The sequence below is a fragment of the Dermacentor albipictus genome, chromosome 1, assembly GCF_038994185.2.
Source record: "Dermacentor albipictus isolate Rhodes 1998 colony chromosome 1, USDA_Dalb.pri_finalv2, whole genome shotgun sequence".
Classification (NCBI taxonomy): domain Eukaryota; kingdom Metazoa; phylum Arthropoda; class Arachnida; order Ixodida; family Ixodidae; genus Dermacentor; species Dermacentor albipictus.
In genome coordinates this window covers 381,374,151-381,391,823 of record NC_091821.1, presented here as the reverse complement: position 1 = coordinate 381,391,823, position 17,673 = coordinate 381,374,151, and the positions used below count along the sequence as shown (strand labels likewise).

Sequence of the window (17,673 nt, the reverse complement as noted above, 5' to 3'; positions counted from 1 at the left end):
CGAGAAGCAGCACACTGTGCGCTCCACGCCTCTTTGCGCTGTCTCCGGGATCGGCCGACATTTTTGTGTGAGCACCGCGCACGCAGACACGAAAAATCCCGACAACTAGAGGCTAACAGCTTGCCGTAAAAAAGAACGGGTCATCTCAGGCCGCAACAGACTGTCGCCGGCCCGATCGCGACGGTCCGCGCCGAAGTGAAACTTCGTTTCTTCCACGAGAATCGCCTCGCTACCAGCTCCGAGTCGTTCGAAGGCGGCAATGCCCGCCGAATGTATAGCCAGTAGAAGCTTACTGGTTTCTACAGCGGAAGTATCCAATCGCCTCTGGCTGAAGCTGGGGGCTATTGTGTATACAAGACTATTGTGTGTGTGCGCTCGCGCGCTCCCTATAGGAGATGGATGGATCGATGCGGGCGCCTGCAGGCTGTACACGACGAGATCTCAGTAGCTGCGCCGGCAGCCGTGTTGCCCTGCGCAAGCCATGCACGTTTCCGCCCGCGGCGGTGGCTCTCGGTCCGTGCTGCGCGACCTCTTGCGAGTTAGCGGAGGGTCGCGCCGTTTCCTGGAGTACATTGTGTCGCTCGCAGTTACGGTGCACGCACAAAATCGCCACGTACGCCCACGTTCGCTACGGTCTGTACCGACTGTCCGATGCTGCGTGCGTGCGGCAGCATGTATACCTATGCGACTATACGTTACAACGGTTGGAAGGGGCGTGGTGGCATGGCGGAGTTGCGAAACGCTTGGGCAGCCGAAGTAATTGTTCCTGCCGGGTCCTGCAGCCGAATAGACACGGGTTATTCCTTCCGCTGCTATACGCTTGCTGTGCGGTGCCGAGTCGTCTCTGAGGCATCGTGCAGGCGCTCGCCCTGGTCGCGCTCTCACGCGCGGCCGTTTTGTTTTCGCGAAAGTGCCTTTGGAGGCTCGGGCCGCTCAGCGATGCGCGACTGTGTGTTGCGCGCCGCGTTGACCTCGAACGGAACTGGTAGCGGTCGAAGGGCCGTCCGTGCTTTTCTGCGACGCTGACGCAAACGGCCTCGGCGAGGGTTTGGGGAGACGCCTCTCGGCTGTTGTGAGAGCTTGTTTCGATCCGCAGGGACAATTTGAAACGTGCAGCGCCGATCGAGAGGAGAGCCGTGTAAATCGTCTGAATCCGGGCCTCTTCGCGAAGCCACTTGATGCGATAACTTTCCGAGTGCCCCCGTATTTCACTTACCTTGTCGGTATCGTGGTCTTCCTCTATCTTTTCATTGTACGTTTCCGCGTTATTACAGCGATAGCTCTTGGATAAATCTGCCGGATTTGTCCGCAGTGGTCGATTGTCGTAACATATCCAGTAAATATACTGTGTCTCTCTCTCTCTCTTTTCTTTCACATATATATATATATATATATATATATATATATATATTAATATATAGGGGTTTTTTTCAAAGTTCAGCACGCAGGACCCGACGTAACATACGCAGGAAAGAGACGACGAACTTTTTGGAGGACTTCTTTTACCTAACGTTTTCGGCTGGTGGACCAGCCTTCTTCAGAGTACAGTCACTGTATTCTGACGAAGGCTGGTCCACCAGCCGAAAACGTTAAGTAAACGAAGTCTTCCAAAAAGTTCGTCTCTTTCCTGCGTGTGTGTGTGTGTGTGTGTATATATATATATATATATATATATATATATATATATATATATATATATATATATATAATGTGTGTGTGTGTGTGAAGGCTATACAGACATTTTTATATCGTTTGTGGCAGATAGTAAAATTATAGCCCTTCGGGTGGGTAGCTGGAAGAAGCGGACATCATTACTTGCACGAGAAATCGGCATACAGAATCGACAAATTAACAAAATTTTGCTAATTAGGTTTCTAGCTAATTATGTTTCCACGTGTATTGCAATTGTAACCGGTGAGTTCGCGAGAATTCTCAGGGTGGTGACGTCAAGTTCGATATGCGCCGCGAGATTTGCAGTAAAAATACGTTGTACCACTTACTTCCCCCCCCCCTTCTTTTTTTTTACGAAAACGCTGTTTCGCACCATTGAATAACAAGCATAACTGGGACGCCAGCGCATCTCGCCGTACACTTTGGGAATGAACATCTCTAAACTGGTGTCATACTCAGAATTCGTTCCATGTGGTACTTGCGGACTCATCGGCTACAATTCGTAAATTCCACAGTAAAGTTTCGTTCGTTCTCCGTCCTCGCTTCACCGTTGGAACTTGAAGCTTCTCGGACGATGATCGGCAGTGGTTGATCAAACGCAGGCAGGAAACGATGAGCTCAGATGTACAAGAAATATTTATACGTGAACTTTTCTATATACATGGCAGGTAAAACAAATACATTACAAAAGTGAACAACTGAGAAACAAGGTCTCACTCTTCGACTGTCTCAATGACTGTTAGAGCCCAGACTCGTTTTAACGTACATAGTACGGAGGCTCACTGGTCTATCAGCAATCCTGATCTCAGCCAAGTCTGAGGGACAGCATGTCGTCCCGATTTTTATAGCCCAAATATACAAAGAAAAAAAGGCGGTAGGGCCGTTGGCCCGTCCCACAGGTTCAGTTGCCAATCAGAGTCAACCGTTTGTTAAGCCACCACCCACAGGGATGGGCTTACTCTTAAAAATAAACATATTGGAAAACAAAGCTCTTTTCCTTCTTCGCCAAAACTCCGTTGCCCTCTCATTTCTCCGTAGTGAGTGACCGGCTCAGCAAAACACGCCAGGCCCGAACAAGTTATCGCTAGACCGTTTCAAATGCCAACGGCGTCTAGGCTGCACCTGTCTCGGAAGCAGGGGCACCGGCACCACGAAGTGCCGCTGTACTCAAAGTTTGGCCGTCTGGGAGACGGATGACCCTCCTTGTCCTTCAAATTTATTGTCTACAAGACAAAGTTCTTTGAGTGCGTGTTTCCAAGACGCCGTCGTGCGAATGCACTCTTTACGTGCGCACCGCATTCCTACAGCGTGTACGGTGAGCTGGTCTTAGACACCACGCAGGCAGTCGCACCCAACAACAATGCTGGCGATTACCTTCCGGAGGCGTAGAGGATTAGGTCCATGCTCACTGCATGCAGCACGGAGTCAGAGTTGCTAAGTCCTTCTTAACCTCGGCGGCGCCTCCAATTAGTCAGGGACTCGGGCGCCAGGCTCACAATACCTTTTGTACAGCGGTTCGTTTTAAGGCTGGTCTGTGTGACCCGTCGGCGGACTGCGAACATCGTGCGCACAATACTGACTTCCAGCAATCGGCACACGCCCGCCTGGCACCTGCCGCGATGCGTCACCAAACCCCGCGCGTTGCCTGTGACCCCGCATAACACAGCAACTGTCGCCCCGCTGACATGGGGGGAAGTGAACCCCCTCTCTATACACAAAGCACGAGGCCGATTCGTGAGACTTAAGAAGCCGAACAATCAGAGCGACCTTACACGTCCCTCCTAAAGAGTATACTGGGCTTACGATGTTCCCAGCTATACTACAAGAGCCAAAGGGCGCTGTATCATAAGATTTAGGCTCTGAAGGTTCCGTCGTCAAAGAAAATCGACATACGCTGCCCAACACGGGTGCTGCGGAGTCCGTAAGGAACAGGAAAATTAACTGAAAGGACCACAGAGAAAAAACAATTTTCTCACAGCGACAAAAAAAAAAAAAAAAGGGGCGAAAGCTCAACACATTCATGACAGTGAGCATGCAAAAGAAACACTCATGTATGTACAGGAACACTCCAACGCACTGCACGGCACCACAGCAGTAAAGTAACATATGCAGGTTATATACATAGTATGTCCATAGTCTTATAACCCTCACACAAATAGACGACAACAGCCACAGAAAGTTCCACCAAGGCTGAACTGTCCCACGCACACATCCTTCGGGTGAACGGGAACATTCACGCCTGTCCCAGCTGGCATGGCTGTTTCTGTCTATCCTTTCTTTCCTGCTCTTTACTCGATTGGCTCCCACGAACGATTCGAGAGCCTTGACAATGCATCAGCATTGGCGTTACATGTTCCTTTCCGGTGACGCACCGTTACATTGTAGCGCTGTAGTGAAAGCGCCCATCTTGCTAACTTGGCCCCCTGGGGGGTGCTGGTTGTCAAATATGACAATGGGTTATGATCAGAGACAACATTCACCACTGCTCCGAAAAGCCAGTAGTCAAATTTCTTGAGTGCCCAACCTGTGTCAAAGAGGAGTACTTGGTCCCCGACATTAAATTCTTTTGTCCGTGCCCTCCTATCGTAAACTAGAGCATATTTGCTCTGGCACTCGGTGCCTGTCAACTCAGCTACACTCTCGGTTAGTTCTAGCTCCCGCTGACTGGGCACCGCATTGACATCCTGCATCAAACTATTCCCTTGCAATTTAGGGATTTCATCTGTCGTTTCTTCGCAACTTAGACCGCAGTCCGGCTCAGTGTTATCGACCATTTCGACTGATCGGACCCCTGCCCGCGGAATATTTTCCTCTCCAAACTCCTCTTTTTCCTGCGCCCGTAGTAGTTCCCAATCTTCCTTTGACAGCAGGCAGTCAACCCCGTTTGCAAGTTCGTCGGTAACCGCGCACACCAGATCGATCCTCTGCGGTTGTATCACAGCCCCCGGGCGATGCATGCCTACGGGCAGCGTAGCTAGCTTAGCTCGAATGGTGTTTCCGAATGCCGACTCAAGTCTTACTGTTCGTGATGGCTCCTGTAAATCGATGGGCAACATACTTTTACGGACTACCGTTATCTCACTACCTGTGTCCAACACAGCTTCCGTTGCTATATCCCCGCACATGATAGGGATTAGGTCCAGCTTCGACCTCCCCGAGCTAGCATTTTGAGCTACGACATGTACTCTAGCGCTTAGCACCCTTTCTTGCTCTGGTGGAGGTTCTTCACTTACAACAGCAACCTTCTGTACCCTTTGTTTTTGCACAGTCGGTGGCTTCCCCTGCGGTTCTTTATCTGAAGCTTTTGGGCAGTCTCTGGCTAGGTGACCCTGTATATGACACACGTGGCATCTTAAATTTGTCCTCTGCGGGCCAGCTAGTTTTGCGTGCTGCGGCAATGAGGCTGTTGCGGCTGGCTTAGTTGCTCGTCCTTTCCCTTTAGCTTGCTCGAAAGTCTCGAGTACTTTTGCCACCTCCACTGGCTTAAACCAGTCTTCGCCTTCCCGCAAAAGAACATATTCTAGGGCTTCTGAGCTTAGACTAGCTTTCATACGGTCAGCGACCATAAGCTCCGTCATAGCTTCTTTGGTGTTTGCAGTGCGAGACTGAAGGTAATAGGCCAAATAGGTTCTAGCGCGGGACGCGAACTGAGCCCAAGTTTCCTCCTTTCGTTTAGATGCCTTCTCAAACCTCTCCAAGTATTTAGCTGGCGTGAGCTTAAGTTCATCTAATACTGCCTTCTTTACAGTCTCATAATCTGTACATTCCTTGTCATTGAGGCCACGCAACAGATAACGAACCCGCTCGGCCAGCGCCGGCATGATCAAATGTACACGGCTGTGTTCTGGTACTTGAAAAGATGCAAACAACTTTTCGACCTCATCAAACCATATCGGAACGTCAGCGTCACACGGCAACCGGTATGCCTTAAGCACTTTAGCACATTGCGCTATTACATCCGTGATGGCACCGCGCCGATCGCTTCCTTCCGACACCGAAGGCGGCCTGCTCGACTGCTCGAGCTCCACTCTCCGCAGAGCAATGCGCTCGCACTCTAGCTGTAGGCGCACCTTTTCCAGCTCCAGCTCCAGGCGTCTCACCGCCATGGCCTCTGGATCTGTCGTGCTCGGAGCCTGCGAAGCGCCTTGCGTCTCACTATCCATTTTAGTATCCGACGTCTCAGACTCGGTCTCTCCGATGCGTTGTAGTTCCTGCCGTCTCTGACCCTCTCTTTGTTCAGATGCCGTATCAATGTTTACGTTAGCCTCACTCGCATTTACTGTTCTGCGCGTGAACACCATTAACCTCACTGAACAACAGCCATGCCAACCTAGACAAAACGCAAGGAATCCCGCTCACCCGTTGCTGCTGGGGGCGCCGCCTGACGTCCTCGTCCAGATGAATTGCAACCGTTGCGGAATTGGCTGGTAGCCCTCTGATGCCTTGCGCCTGGTTCGCTGCTCGTTGCTCGTTGTGGGGCTTGCCGATCCTGTCGGCTGCGCCAGTAAAGTTTCGTTCGTTCTCCGTCCTCGCTTCACCGTTGGAACTTGAAGCTTCTCGGACGATGATCGGCAGTGGTTGATCAAACGCAGGCAGGAAACGATGAGCTCAGATGTACAAGAAATATTTATACGTGAACTTTTCTATATACATGGCAGGTAAAACAAATACATTACAAAAGTGAACAACTGAGAAACAAGGTCTCACTCTTCGACTGTCTCAATGACTGTTAGAGCCCAGACTCGTTTTAACGTACATAGTACGGAGGCTCACTGGTCTATCAGCAATCCTGATCTCAGCCAAGTCTGAGGGACAGCATGTCGTCCCGATTTTTATAGCCCAAATATACAAAGAAAAAAAGGCGGTAGGGCCGTTGGCCCGTCCCACAGGTTCAGTTGCCAATCAGAGTCAACCGTTTGTTAAGCCACCACCCACAGGGATGGGCTTACTCTTAAAAATAAACATATTGGAAAACAAAGCTCTTTTCCTTCTTCGCCAAAACTCCGTTGCCCTCTCATTTCTCCGTAGTGAGTGACCGGCTCAGCAAAACACGCCAGGCCCGAACAAGTTATCGCTAGACCGTTTCAAATGCCAACGGCGTCTAGGCTGCACCTGTCTCGGAAGCAGGGGCACCGGCACCACGAAGTGCCGCTGTACTCAAAGTTTGGCCGTCTGGGAGACGGATGACCCTCCTTGTCCTTCAAATTTATTGTCTACAAGACAAAGTTCTTTGAGTGCGTGTTTCCAAGACGCCGTCGTGCGAATGCACTCTTTACGTGCGCACCGCATTCCTACAGCGTGTACGGTGAGCTGGTCTTAGACACCACGCAGGCAGTCGCACCCAACAACAATGCTGGCGATTACCTTCCGGAGGCGTAGAGGATTAGGTCCATGCTCACTGCATGCAGCACGGAGTCAGAGTTGCTAAGTCCTTCTTAACCTCGGCGGCGCCTCCAATTAGTCAGGGACTCGGGCGCCAGGCTCACAATACCTTTTGTACAGCGGTTCGTTTTAAGGCTGGTCTGTGTGACCCGTCGGCGGACTGCGAACATCGTGCGCACAATACTGACTTCCAGCAATCGGCACACGCCCGCCTGGCACCTGCCGCGATGCGTCACCAAACCCCGCGCGTTGCCTGTGACCCCGCATAACACAGCAACTGTCGCCCCGCTGACATGGGGGGAAGTGAACCCCCTCTCTATACACAAAGCACGAGGCCGATTCGTGAGACTTAAGAAGCCGAACAATCAGAGCGACCTTACATCCACTATGTGTCGTAAGGTAATCAGTTAAAGAAACTAATCAGTTAAATTTTAATAATATAATTTCGCTAAGGTAATCTATGTATAACAGAATGCTTTGGGTGCGAAATTTATTTATTTATTTATTTATTTATTTATTTATTTATTTATTTATTTATTTATTTATTTATTTATTTATTTATTTATTTATAAATACCGAGGTCTTGAAAACAAGACCATTGCAGGTGGGTATACATATTTATACAGTAACATATTCAGACAGAAATGAAATACGTTCAGGCAAAGGCTTCGACAATACTTATACATAGAAAATTGTCCACCAAGGTAATCACGTGCAAGACCGCAACAGAATATCAATTTCATTGCAGGATTTACAAGCACCGAATATGGCTCTACACGCACACACAAAACAAAAATCACTAATTGTTGAGTATGCGCCTCAAACGATAACAATGAATTCTGTGTTACTATACTTTCAGCAGGGTTGTTCCAGTGGGTTATGGTTCTAGATAAATATGAATATTTGTAACAGTTAGCTCTTGTAAATAATTTTACCGAGAGAATATCGCATGCGTGTATCGTTACTACTGAAATAACCATTTATTTGCTAAGTGTCAATATTGTAGTACCCGTTTAACAACTGGGAAAAAAAATTTCAAGCGACAAATACGATTTCTATTAGTAACAGACGCTAAGCCGCTCTTTCTTAGAAGGTCCGTGATCGATGTACGTCCATAAGAATTATAGATAACTCTCACTGCTTTTTTTTACCCTTTTTCCAATTTGTAAATGTTAGTTTTAGTGAAGGGTTTCGACAGATTATAACCCAGATTATAACAGCATATTCTAAGACTGGTTGTACGATAGCTTTATAAACAAGTAAGCGAGTTTCAGGGGTAGCATACCGTAATGCCCGCTTTAAAGAGAAGAGTTTACGAAGAGCATAAGCGGAGACGGTATCAATATGTTTACTCCAATAAAGGTTATTAGAAATCCAGAGGTCCAGGTACCTGTAGCATGTGACTTCGGAAAGTGCGTGATCAGTAATGCCGTACTGGTAACGGAGAGGGTTCCTTTTAAATGTTATTTTCATATGTACTGTTTTACCGTGATTTGTTACCGTTTGCCACATGTCACACCAACGTTTTACTTTTTTGAAGGTCGTTATTTAGCCTAATTCGATCCTCAGTGGAGTTTATTTTTTCATAGGGGACACACTCATCAGTGTATATAACTTAACACGGACAGAAATATCACGAACGATATCATTTATAAAAATTTTTTAAAAAGCGGCCCAAGAACAGATCCCGAGGTGGGGGGGTGTCTGTATACGATTTTGTGTACACAACCGGCCGACGGTAAACGACTACACTAATTGCAGTTTGAAGAATACGAGAGGGGAAAGAAAAAAAGTTATTTACGCGTATATCCACAGAGCCGTGGTGCCCTAATTGGTATCGACTACGTGCATTTTCGTTTCTCGTCGTCATGCAGCTCCATCAAACTTCACCGGTTGTGTAGAATCGGCCATCGTCAGTGCGCGGTTTGGGATGCGTCATAATGCCGCCTGCCCATAGATTTTCGGTTGGTTTCTTGCGCTCAGGCGAATGGGTTTTGCGTCGAAGCAGGTCTCGGCCGGGAAATGCACATGTTGCCAGCCTGGCGCTGCCCGCACGTCATCGTCCTGTACGACAACGCCGGCGGTACCTGTGACGGGCACTGGAAGTCGCCGACGACCGCAAAAAGGATGTTCTAACCATTTACCTCTTTCAGATCCGTCTCGCTTTGAGTATCAAGATCACGAACATTATGCGAAAAAGAAGTGAGGCGTGCAGACAGGACACAAGAGTATAGAAGTGGACAGTGTTGTCCACTTCTATACTCTTGTGTCCTGTCTGCACGCCTCACTTCTTTTTTGCATAATGAATCCTTACCAATTAACTAGTTCAGCTTTCCGTCGTTCTAAGATCACGAACGCTGTATATAGGCTGTATACTACGATATATAGGCTGCAGGTATTCAGGTATGTCGTGCGGTGCCCTGGTTGTTTTTCTTCCCCGCTGTGTCGTGCGTGCGTGCTGCAGTGTGCTGTCTTCTAAACGCTCAACTATGTCCGGTGTTCGGTTCTTGGTGGCCGTTGGGCGCGGCCTTGATGACTGCACGCTCGTTTACATTGCGGCACGGAGGCGAGAGGAGGGATCTCGCCGTACGACATCTCTACGCGGGAGGCGAATGGGTGAAGGAAATGACAAGTAATGGTTACGTTATACACGTTATGCTAGGCACCAGAAGTTATCTGCTGGTATGACTGCAGGCATGAACGCAGGGGATGTACGCGTGCTTCGACTCCCCACTGCTGATTGATTCAGGGCACGGCAGGTTATTGTATACCTGTAGCTATGCCTGTCATCGCCGCTGGCTCGCCGTCGCGTTCCCAGGAAAATAACGCCGGGTGGATGAACCCGTGATTCCGGAACCGTGAGGGCAGCGTGCCTTCCGTGCCCTCTCGTCTGAATGCATGCATTCATATGGTCGCTTACCTTACAGGAATATATCGTCGACGAAGTCTTGCGTGCCTGGCTGATGGCGCATGCATGCGCGCGTAAACGTGGAGTACACGCTCTGTGCACGACTTACGTTGGCGTGTATTTGGAACATTCGAACATTTTGAGCATTCGACGGAGCTGCGCTGCTGTGTAAGAAACACACACACACACATGCGCAGTGAAACGAAGGAAAACTGTTTACAGGGAATCGGAGAGGCAAATGAATTTTCACTTGTTGAAATATAGCTGTGTTCTCCACAAGTTGACCGAAAGCAAATCACAACACTAATGCGGTTTGCCGTTGAATTGGGCCCATGCACCGCGCAATATTCCGGTTTGCATTTCCCAATGACCTTCTCCTAGCAGCTTTGAATCAGCAAGTCGCATTTAATGAAGGGGAAAATGTAAAACTGCGGCGACAATTACGATCTGTTTCACTTGTGTTGTCGCTTTTTTCTTTCCCCCTATATGTTATATACCATCCGATTCTTGGCTAACGTATCTCCCCAGAGCGTGTATGTACCACCCCCTGAGGTAATTATCATCAGCACCATCATCACCGTGGGGTAAATAACTTTGGCATAACCATATTTTACAGGCTGGTAACGTTGAAACCGCCACCGGGGCTATACATGAAGTTAACTTGACAGTGGTTAAGGCTGCCTCTGTGACAAGGGTTATTACTAGCACACTTTATAGCCTCGGTTGTCATCCTGGGCAGCGCTCGTGCGAATTTTCTCCTGATGCGGTGTCGCACGCTTGGCAGTCAGCCACATGCGGGGGTTCGTATGAGGGCTTCGAAAGTTCCAGCCGCTGTGACCTTCCGCGGCAGCGCAGCCTGCACACGTTAGCAATTCGCTGTTGTAGTGTGACCTTGTGCCTTCATTATGTACCGTTTCCGGGTTCTCTTAGGAGGAGCACTGCAACAATACATGCACCTAGCTCTTGCGGCATCTTAGAGCTGGAACCGTTATAGAGGTACACCAAAAGAAAGAGCGCAACAATAACGCGGACACTAAGCCAAGATCAGACAAGCGTTTATCTGATGGTAACAAATAAATAAACAAGCAAACAAATAAATAAAGGATGCGGCGATCTCACGACTGAAGGACATTTATTTCGGCCCAACCCAACCGCCGTCCGAAGAACGAGCCCAGGGAAGTGCAGGTACCCCCCAGGGCTCAGTTATATCTCCGCTCCTTTTCAACTTAGTCATGCTGGGTCTCCCCAGCAAACTACGCGAAATCGAAGGAATCCACCACGCTATATATGCAGACGACATAACGATATGGGCAGACCGCGGCAGTGATGGGCAAATTGAACACGCACTACAAACGGCCATTAACAAGGTGGAAGAGTACCTCCAAGGAACGGGCCTCAAATGCTCCCCGAGCAAGTCCGAACTACTCCTTTACCGGCCCACGCGCAGAGGCATGCCACCAAAGAGCTACACAGGAACCCGGGAGTACGAGGAAATCCGCCTGTACACCCAAGACGGAAACACAATCCCCAAAGTGAACAAGATCAAAATCCTCGGAATGATCATTGAGGCCAACGGAGCTAACGGTGAAACCGTGAGGAAGATCGAAGGCAAAGTCATCAGCGCCACGAGACTCATAAAGAGAATAACCAATAGACACGCGGGCATGAAGGAAGACAACGTCATTCGGCTGATCCACTCATTCGTTGTCAGCCACATCGCCTATGTAGCCGCCTACCACAACTGGTACGTCGCGGAAAAGAACAAGATTAACACGCTCATAAGGAAAACGTACAAGATAGCCCTGGGCCTACCGGAATCGACGAGCACCGAGCTCCTGACTCAGCTGGGCATATACAACACCGTAGAAGAAATAGCCGAAGCACAACGCATCTCGCAGCTCGAACGCCTGTCGACCACCACGACGGGAAGACACATTATGAACACGCTCGGCATAACGTACCACAACCAGCACGGCCAGAAAATGCAAATCCCCAACAAAATCAGAGAGACCATTACGGTGGCAACCATCCCAAGAAACGTGCACCCCGATTACAACCGAGGTAGACGAAAGGCAAGAGCCGAGGCTCTGCTCCGTTCATTCGGCAGGGACAGAAACGCGCGCTTTGTCGACGCAGCCGAATATGCGAACGGCCAAACATACGCCGCCGTAGTCATAGACGCAGAATCAAAAATCAGAACCACATGTAGTGTATACACCAAACACTCAGAAATAGCGGAGGAAGTAGCGATTGCGCTAGCCCTCACAGAACAGGAATGCGAAGTCGTACTAAGTGACTCGCAAACGGCAGTAAAGAATTATGCCAAAGGTCGAATTTCCAAGGAAGCCATGTCCATTCTGGCCAAAGCGGGCAGATCCAAAACCGCGAGCTCGAGGATCATATGGTTCCCCGCGCACGTCACCACGGAAGGCGACGCGCTCCCGAACCTAAACGAGACGGCGCACCGGACGGCGCGAGACATGACCCGCCGCGCCGAACAGGGAAACGCCTCTCGCACGATAGCGAACGCTTCTCGAGCAGGACGGGACAGGCTCACAAGATACAACGACATCACCAGTGCATATTTGAACGCCAGAAGGATATACCCCCCGCCGAGTCCCAAATTGAACAGGAGGCAGGCCGTCGCCTGGCGACAACTCCAGACAAACACGTTCCCTAATCCATTCCGTCTCAAACGCATCTTCCCAGATAAGCATCAGGACGACACGTGCAAATTGTGCCAGGAAGGACCAGCAACACTCAAACACATGCTGTGGGAGTGCAATGTAGTTATAGGAGGGATGGCAGTTACTCCGGAGACCCTGTCGTCGAGGTGGGCCGCCGCTCTGCGCAGCTCAGACCTCGGAATCCAGACGTGGGCAGTCCAGCAAGCCCGTGAGGCGGCGTTGAGGCAGGGCCTTGACGTTCCTCCATGGGAGACCTGAGCCCGGGTCGCGTTAAACCTTGCCGGACGTACAAGAAAGTTGTATCCATCCATCCATCCATCCAACCGCCGGCACTTTGCTCTTTCTTTAACTATGCAAGAAAGCAACAAAAGAACATCACAAGCGCTGCGTCCATGCTCTGACTATATGCTCACAACTGATTTTTTTTTTTTGAAAACGATCGTTTTTTGAAAACGAACGATGTCGACATGCTTATGCACAACGGGAAGCGACAGAGGCGATAGTCAAAGCCAAGTAGCATTTAACAAAATGGGAGCACATATGAAAAAGCGACAACAGAATCAAGACATATGACACTAATGGCGGCACGTGTCGTACCAATTTACATAATGCACGCAAGATCATACATCCTACCGAAGGTCAGCCGCGCTATAGCCTTCCAGCGCAGCTTCGACCTAAATAGCGCTTGCCCTCTCGCGCTGCCTACAAGTGAGACGTTCGCACCCCTACGTGCACAAGGCCGCATCAAGAAGCTACAGTTGGCAGCATACCGTATAGACTGTGAGTGCAGTGGAGCTCCGAGTGACACAGTGATTGGAAGCGGCGGATTCAAATAAGAGTATTTCGTGGTCTCAGTGTGCTCTCATATCGAGTATACATATATGCATATACACGAAATGGCAATCCACTGAGGCAGATGAAGGTGCGGAAAATTGAAATGGGGTTTCAGGATCGCGAAATGATCGCCACATTCGCGTAAAAGTCGACGGCAAAGAAACATGTCGTATACCTTCCCGGACAAAGCTATCAATAGCAAAACCTAAGTTAGCCCGCGCCGTCGGGGAAGGGTAATCTGCAACGACCGCAGGCGCCTGCATAAGATTGCGAACTATACCAATGCGAGCGAATAGTTACGCCATGGAAGGCGAAGTCCGCTTAGAACTGTCGCCATAGTTGTTCTTGAATAATACAGAGGACAACTCCTTTCGATGGTCACACCGGGAAAAAAAGCGTTCCGAAGATCCGATTAGCTTCTCGTACATGGTAAAGGATGAAACAAATTATACGTGTGCTGCACAAAACTGTATAATGGATGAGCATCCAAGATAAACGAAAAAAAAAATGTGCAGTGACATCCCGGCCCTCTGTACGGCTACACTTGCTAAGGAGAGAATAAGAACCGCGCAAAAATCATTTTTATATTGAAACGACGTGTCGACCTAGGCCAGCGTAACCTGTTTATTAGTATATGGTTGGAGTCTCCTATAATCTTCGATCACATGCGCGTGTCTTCAGCTTTTTGTTTATTCATTTGTCCCGCGAAAACAGAACTGTGAAAGGCGGGTCGTGCTTCTAAATAGCGTAAACGCGCTATAGCGAAAGCGGTCGCTCACATGCAAGTATACATCATCTCTTCCAACGAAGTTCGTCTATATTCCCCGCAAAGCGATTTGCAACAAGCACATCTCTCTCTCTCTCTCTCTCTCTCTTATATTTGTTTTTTTACGCGAGGTCGCTGTATAGTCTCGTAAATAGCGGTCGCGTGCCCGCGGGGGTTCGAACTAGTCTCGAACAACGCAACCGCGGAGCCAACGGTGCCGTTGCGGTCAGCTAGCAGGCACGCATGCGTGCGCTGCAAAAGCGTGCTCCGCTCTCCATCTCCATCGCGCGTGCGCGCGCCTGCCGGTTAGCTCTACGTAGCCGCTCTCCCCGCCTCCCTTTCGCTATAAATACCGACTTCGCTGTCGTGAGGGCGTGCTCCGCTGTCTGCGTGAGTCGATAGCCCTTGGCACCCTGCAGGAATTGCAGGAACGCTCTGCATGCCTCGCCTTGGAGGCCGTGAACGGTGAAGTGGTCGTGAAGCGATCCACTCTCGCTCGCTCGAGCGCGGCGTGCATGCATGGGGGCCGGCTGCGCGTTCGAGCGGCGCGTTTATAAATTGGCGACCGGGCCGGGTCGTGCCGTATGAACTGGGCCGTTATTTCTTTCCATGGGAAGAAGGAAGGCAGAAGCGTTTACCGCGAGAAGTAATGTTAAGGGAATCACGGCTGCGCGAATCTGAGAGGTGATCGAAGGATGATCGGGAGCGCGCTTGTCTGCAATGCGCGCGCTCGCCGTATCGGTTTTGGCGGTATGTCGCTGGATCCCCGAGGAAATAGATCCGTATCCCAGCGTGCGCTTCAGCGCACGACTTGTGTATGCGGGGTTGTTGCTTTTCTTTCTTTTTTTTTTTCGCCGAGATTGCGGTCGAGGGGACGACCGAGAAGCTTGCGCGTTCTTTTTCCGATTCGTCTCTGGCCCTTGGATTTCCTGTCTCCTCGCCGAAGCGAAGAGACAGCAAATCTGAGAGCCAACAAATTTTGAGGACATTTGCGTGCCCGTGACATCCAGGACCCGTATTCTTTAAAAAAGGTTATCACGCTCGAGGTGTTCTTATATATGTTTATTCGATCCTCCTCCCTTATATACGAAGTTCTGACGAAGTTCTCTTCGTAAAAGCAGATTCCATGGAATCGTGATTTGAGACAGATAAGTTAGCGAAGATAGCCGGCCAATGGCGAAAACTCACTTGGGAACGAAACGCTTTAAGAATTTAGCCCCACGCCCCTTGGGCAATTCTTTGTAGGCCGTGATTGTCACGGTGCAGCAAATGTTGCGCGAAAATTTGTTTACGTGCTTCGTAGTGCCAAGCGTGCGACAATTAAGGGTGTATACACTCTACAGAGTCGCTTCGGCAGCTACTGTCACTCTGGCTGTGGCTTTGAAACTTTCTGCAAAGAATGTGGAGCACTTTCTTCTTCGTTGTCGTCTACGCAGGGCATTCTCGACAAGTCGTCATGGCGAAGCGTCGTCCCTACATAGCTGTTCCGTTCTTCGCGTCGTCCTCATCTCGCTGGGGGCACGCAGAATGGTCGTGGTGTCTGTCCGTCCGGCACCGGACTTGGGGCAAATCCGTGTGCGGTGCGGTGCGTATACTACACGCACGCAGTGGAACGCGGCGCCCCGCCAGGGGTGGGGAGCCCGCAAGGCGTGCGTATGACGACATGCACGTTCGCTTCCGCGTGCGCCGCCGTTCCACGATATCGTGCGCGCACCCGTGCTTGCTCCCACGAGAGTCCCTCTCTCGCGGCGCCAGCGGCCCTCCCGTGCCCTGCTGCGTGGCGTGCGCGCGCTGCACCCCGCATGCGGCGGTGCGAGCGAGCGACAGCGACGACGCCGCGAGGGGACGAAGAGCAAAACGGCGCTGATACTCCTCGGTGCTACTGGCCGAGCGCATCTTCCTCGGAGAACCAGTTTGGCGAGGAAAGAACAGAGCCGATTCTGGGCCACGTACGGCTGCAGGCAAGCAGGCCGGATGACCGACCCGTCCACGTGTGGCTTCGATCGACCGTCCCTGTCTCCGTCGCTGAACGAGCTGTAGTTGCGCGATAGCTGCGACGAGGGAAAAAAATATTGGAGAAAATGCGGCAGTGCTTCGATGGTGTGATGTGAAAATGGAGAATGGAGCGGAGGACGCTGACGCGTCATACGGACAGAGAATGTGGCTTGACGAAAAAATGCGGTACGCAGTGAGGCGGAAACCGCTGTATTCTTGTAGTCTATCTGTAGCCTGCCGAGTGCTGCACTCCTCGAGATATAGATCGGCCCACTATTACAGCAACGTTCGGCCACCGCCTGCCCGTTCACTGCCTCGTCCTCGTCCATTCTACGTTCGAGGACGTGGATGAGGGCGAGGGCGATATATACGGAGGAGAACCGGCATGCTCGCGGCTGTTGACTTTATTTGCGATATTTTTCTTCACGTTCCTTTTTCTTAATGAGGTGTTTTAGCACTTGATGAGCCGCATTGGGTCACGCCAGGACGCTTGTTCTTTTTTTCCGCCTGGCTTCCTTGATCTCGAAAGGCGCGTGGCGCGGATTGCGCGATGAACACCGAAACGTTTGGTGAACCTTGTGTCACTGGAAGTATTGCGATTGCTACACAAATGTGGTCGATAACGGTGCATCTCTCAGTTTTTCCATGACAGCGCCGGTATTCTCCATTGTTTGAGTAGGAGAAGGGGAAGAGGAAGTCTAGGAACTCGCTGAAAGACATAGTGCAGATCAGAGAGAACGTGCCATGTGATGCACTGCCCATTTAGGTATAAGTGACTTATAGAAGAACCGAGCGTTGTAGGTTTGTTTTTCCCTGCGGACACTGTAAGGCCACGCTACCGTGCCGGCCTGTGACGAACCGTTTGTTAAACACTACGACGATGAAATGAAGGCACTGGGGTAATCTCGTCCTTGGTTTTCTATACAGCGCATGTACGAGCTGGCGTGTGCGGGATCTGAGCAAGTGGCAGTTACTAACGTGCTTGAAGCACTCCCCTTTATGAAATGGAGAGAGAGAGAGAGAGAGAGAGAGAGAGAGAGAGAGAGAGAGAGGGTCATAAGGGAGAGGGCAGGGAAGTCAACCATGCCTAGCCAGCGCCATCTAGAATTTTGAAAATTCTAGGTGGCTTTGGCCTAGCCCGGTTGGTTACCCGTCGCTGGAATAGGTGGACAGGGAACTGAAAAATGAGGAGAGAAGTTCACACTTTGCACGGGTGCACACACACACACACACATAGAAGCGTTCATTCATTTCGTCGGTCATGTAGGTAGGCGCATCTCAAGAAACGCTGCAGCGCTTTTGTGACCTTTTACTACATCGCAGAAGCACCAGGCCACGCTCCCAGAATATTGTATTCTGTAAAAGGCCTGTCGTCTTATTTTTCTCAAGCGATCCGAAGGGCAAGTCTCTGATCTTCGTATGATAGACAG

At 50.2% G+C, this 17,673-nt stretch overlaps 2 protein-coding genes across 3 annotated transcripts in view; one reads left to right on the top strand and one right to left on the bottom strand.

Annotated features, from left to right (window-relative positions):
- Positions 1–17,673, top strand: part of ck (myosin-VIIa ck) — a 173,514-nt gene that overhangs the window by 23,546 nt on the left and 132,295 nt on the right. The window lies entirely within an intron of this gene.
- On the bottom strand, positions 3,838–5,777 carry LOC135919952 (uncharacterized). Its single transcript, XM_065453979.2, has one exon. It carries the CDS (start codon positions 5,775–5,777, stop codon positions 3,960–3,962), a length of 1,818 nt encoding a protein of 605 aa, XP_065310051.2. The 3' UTR covers positions 3,838–3,959.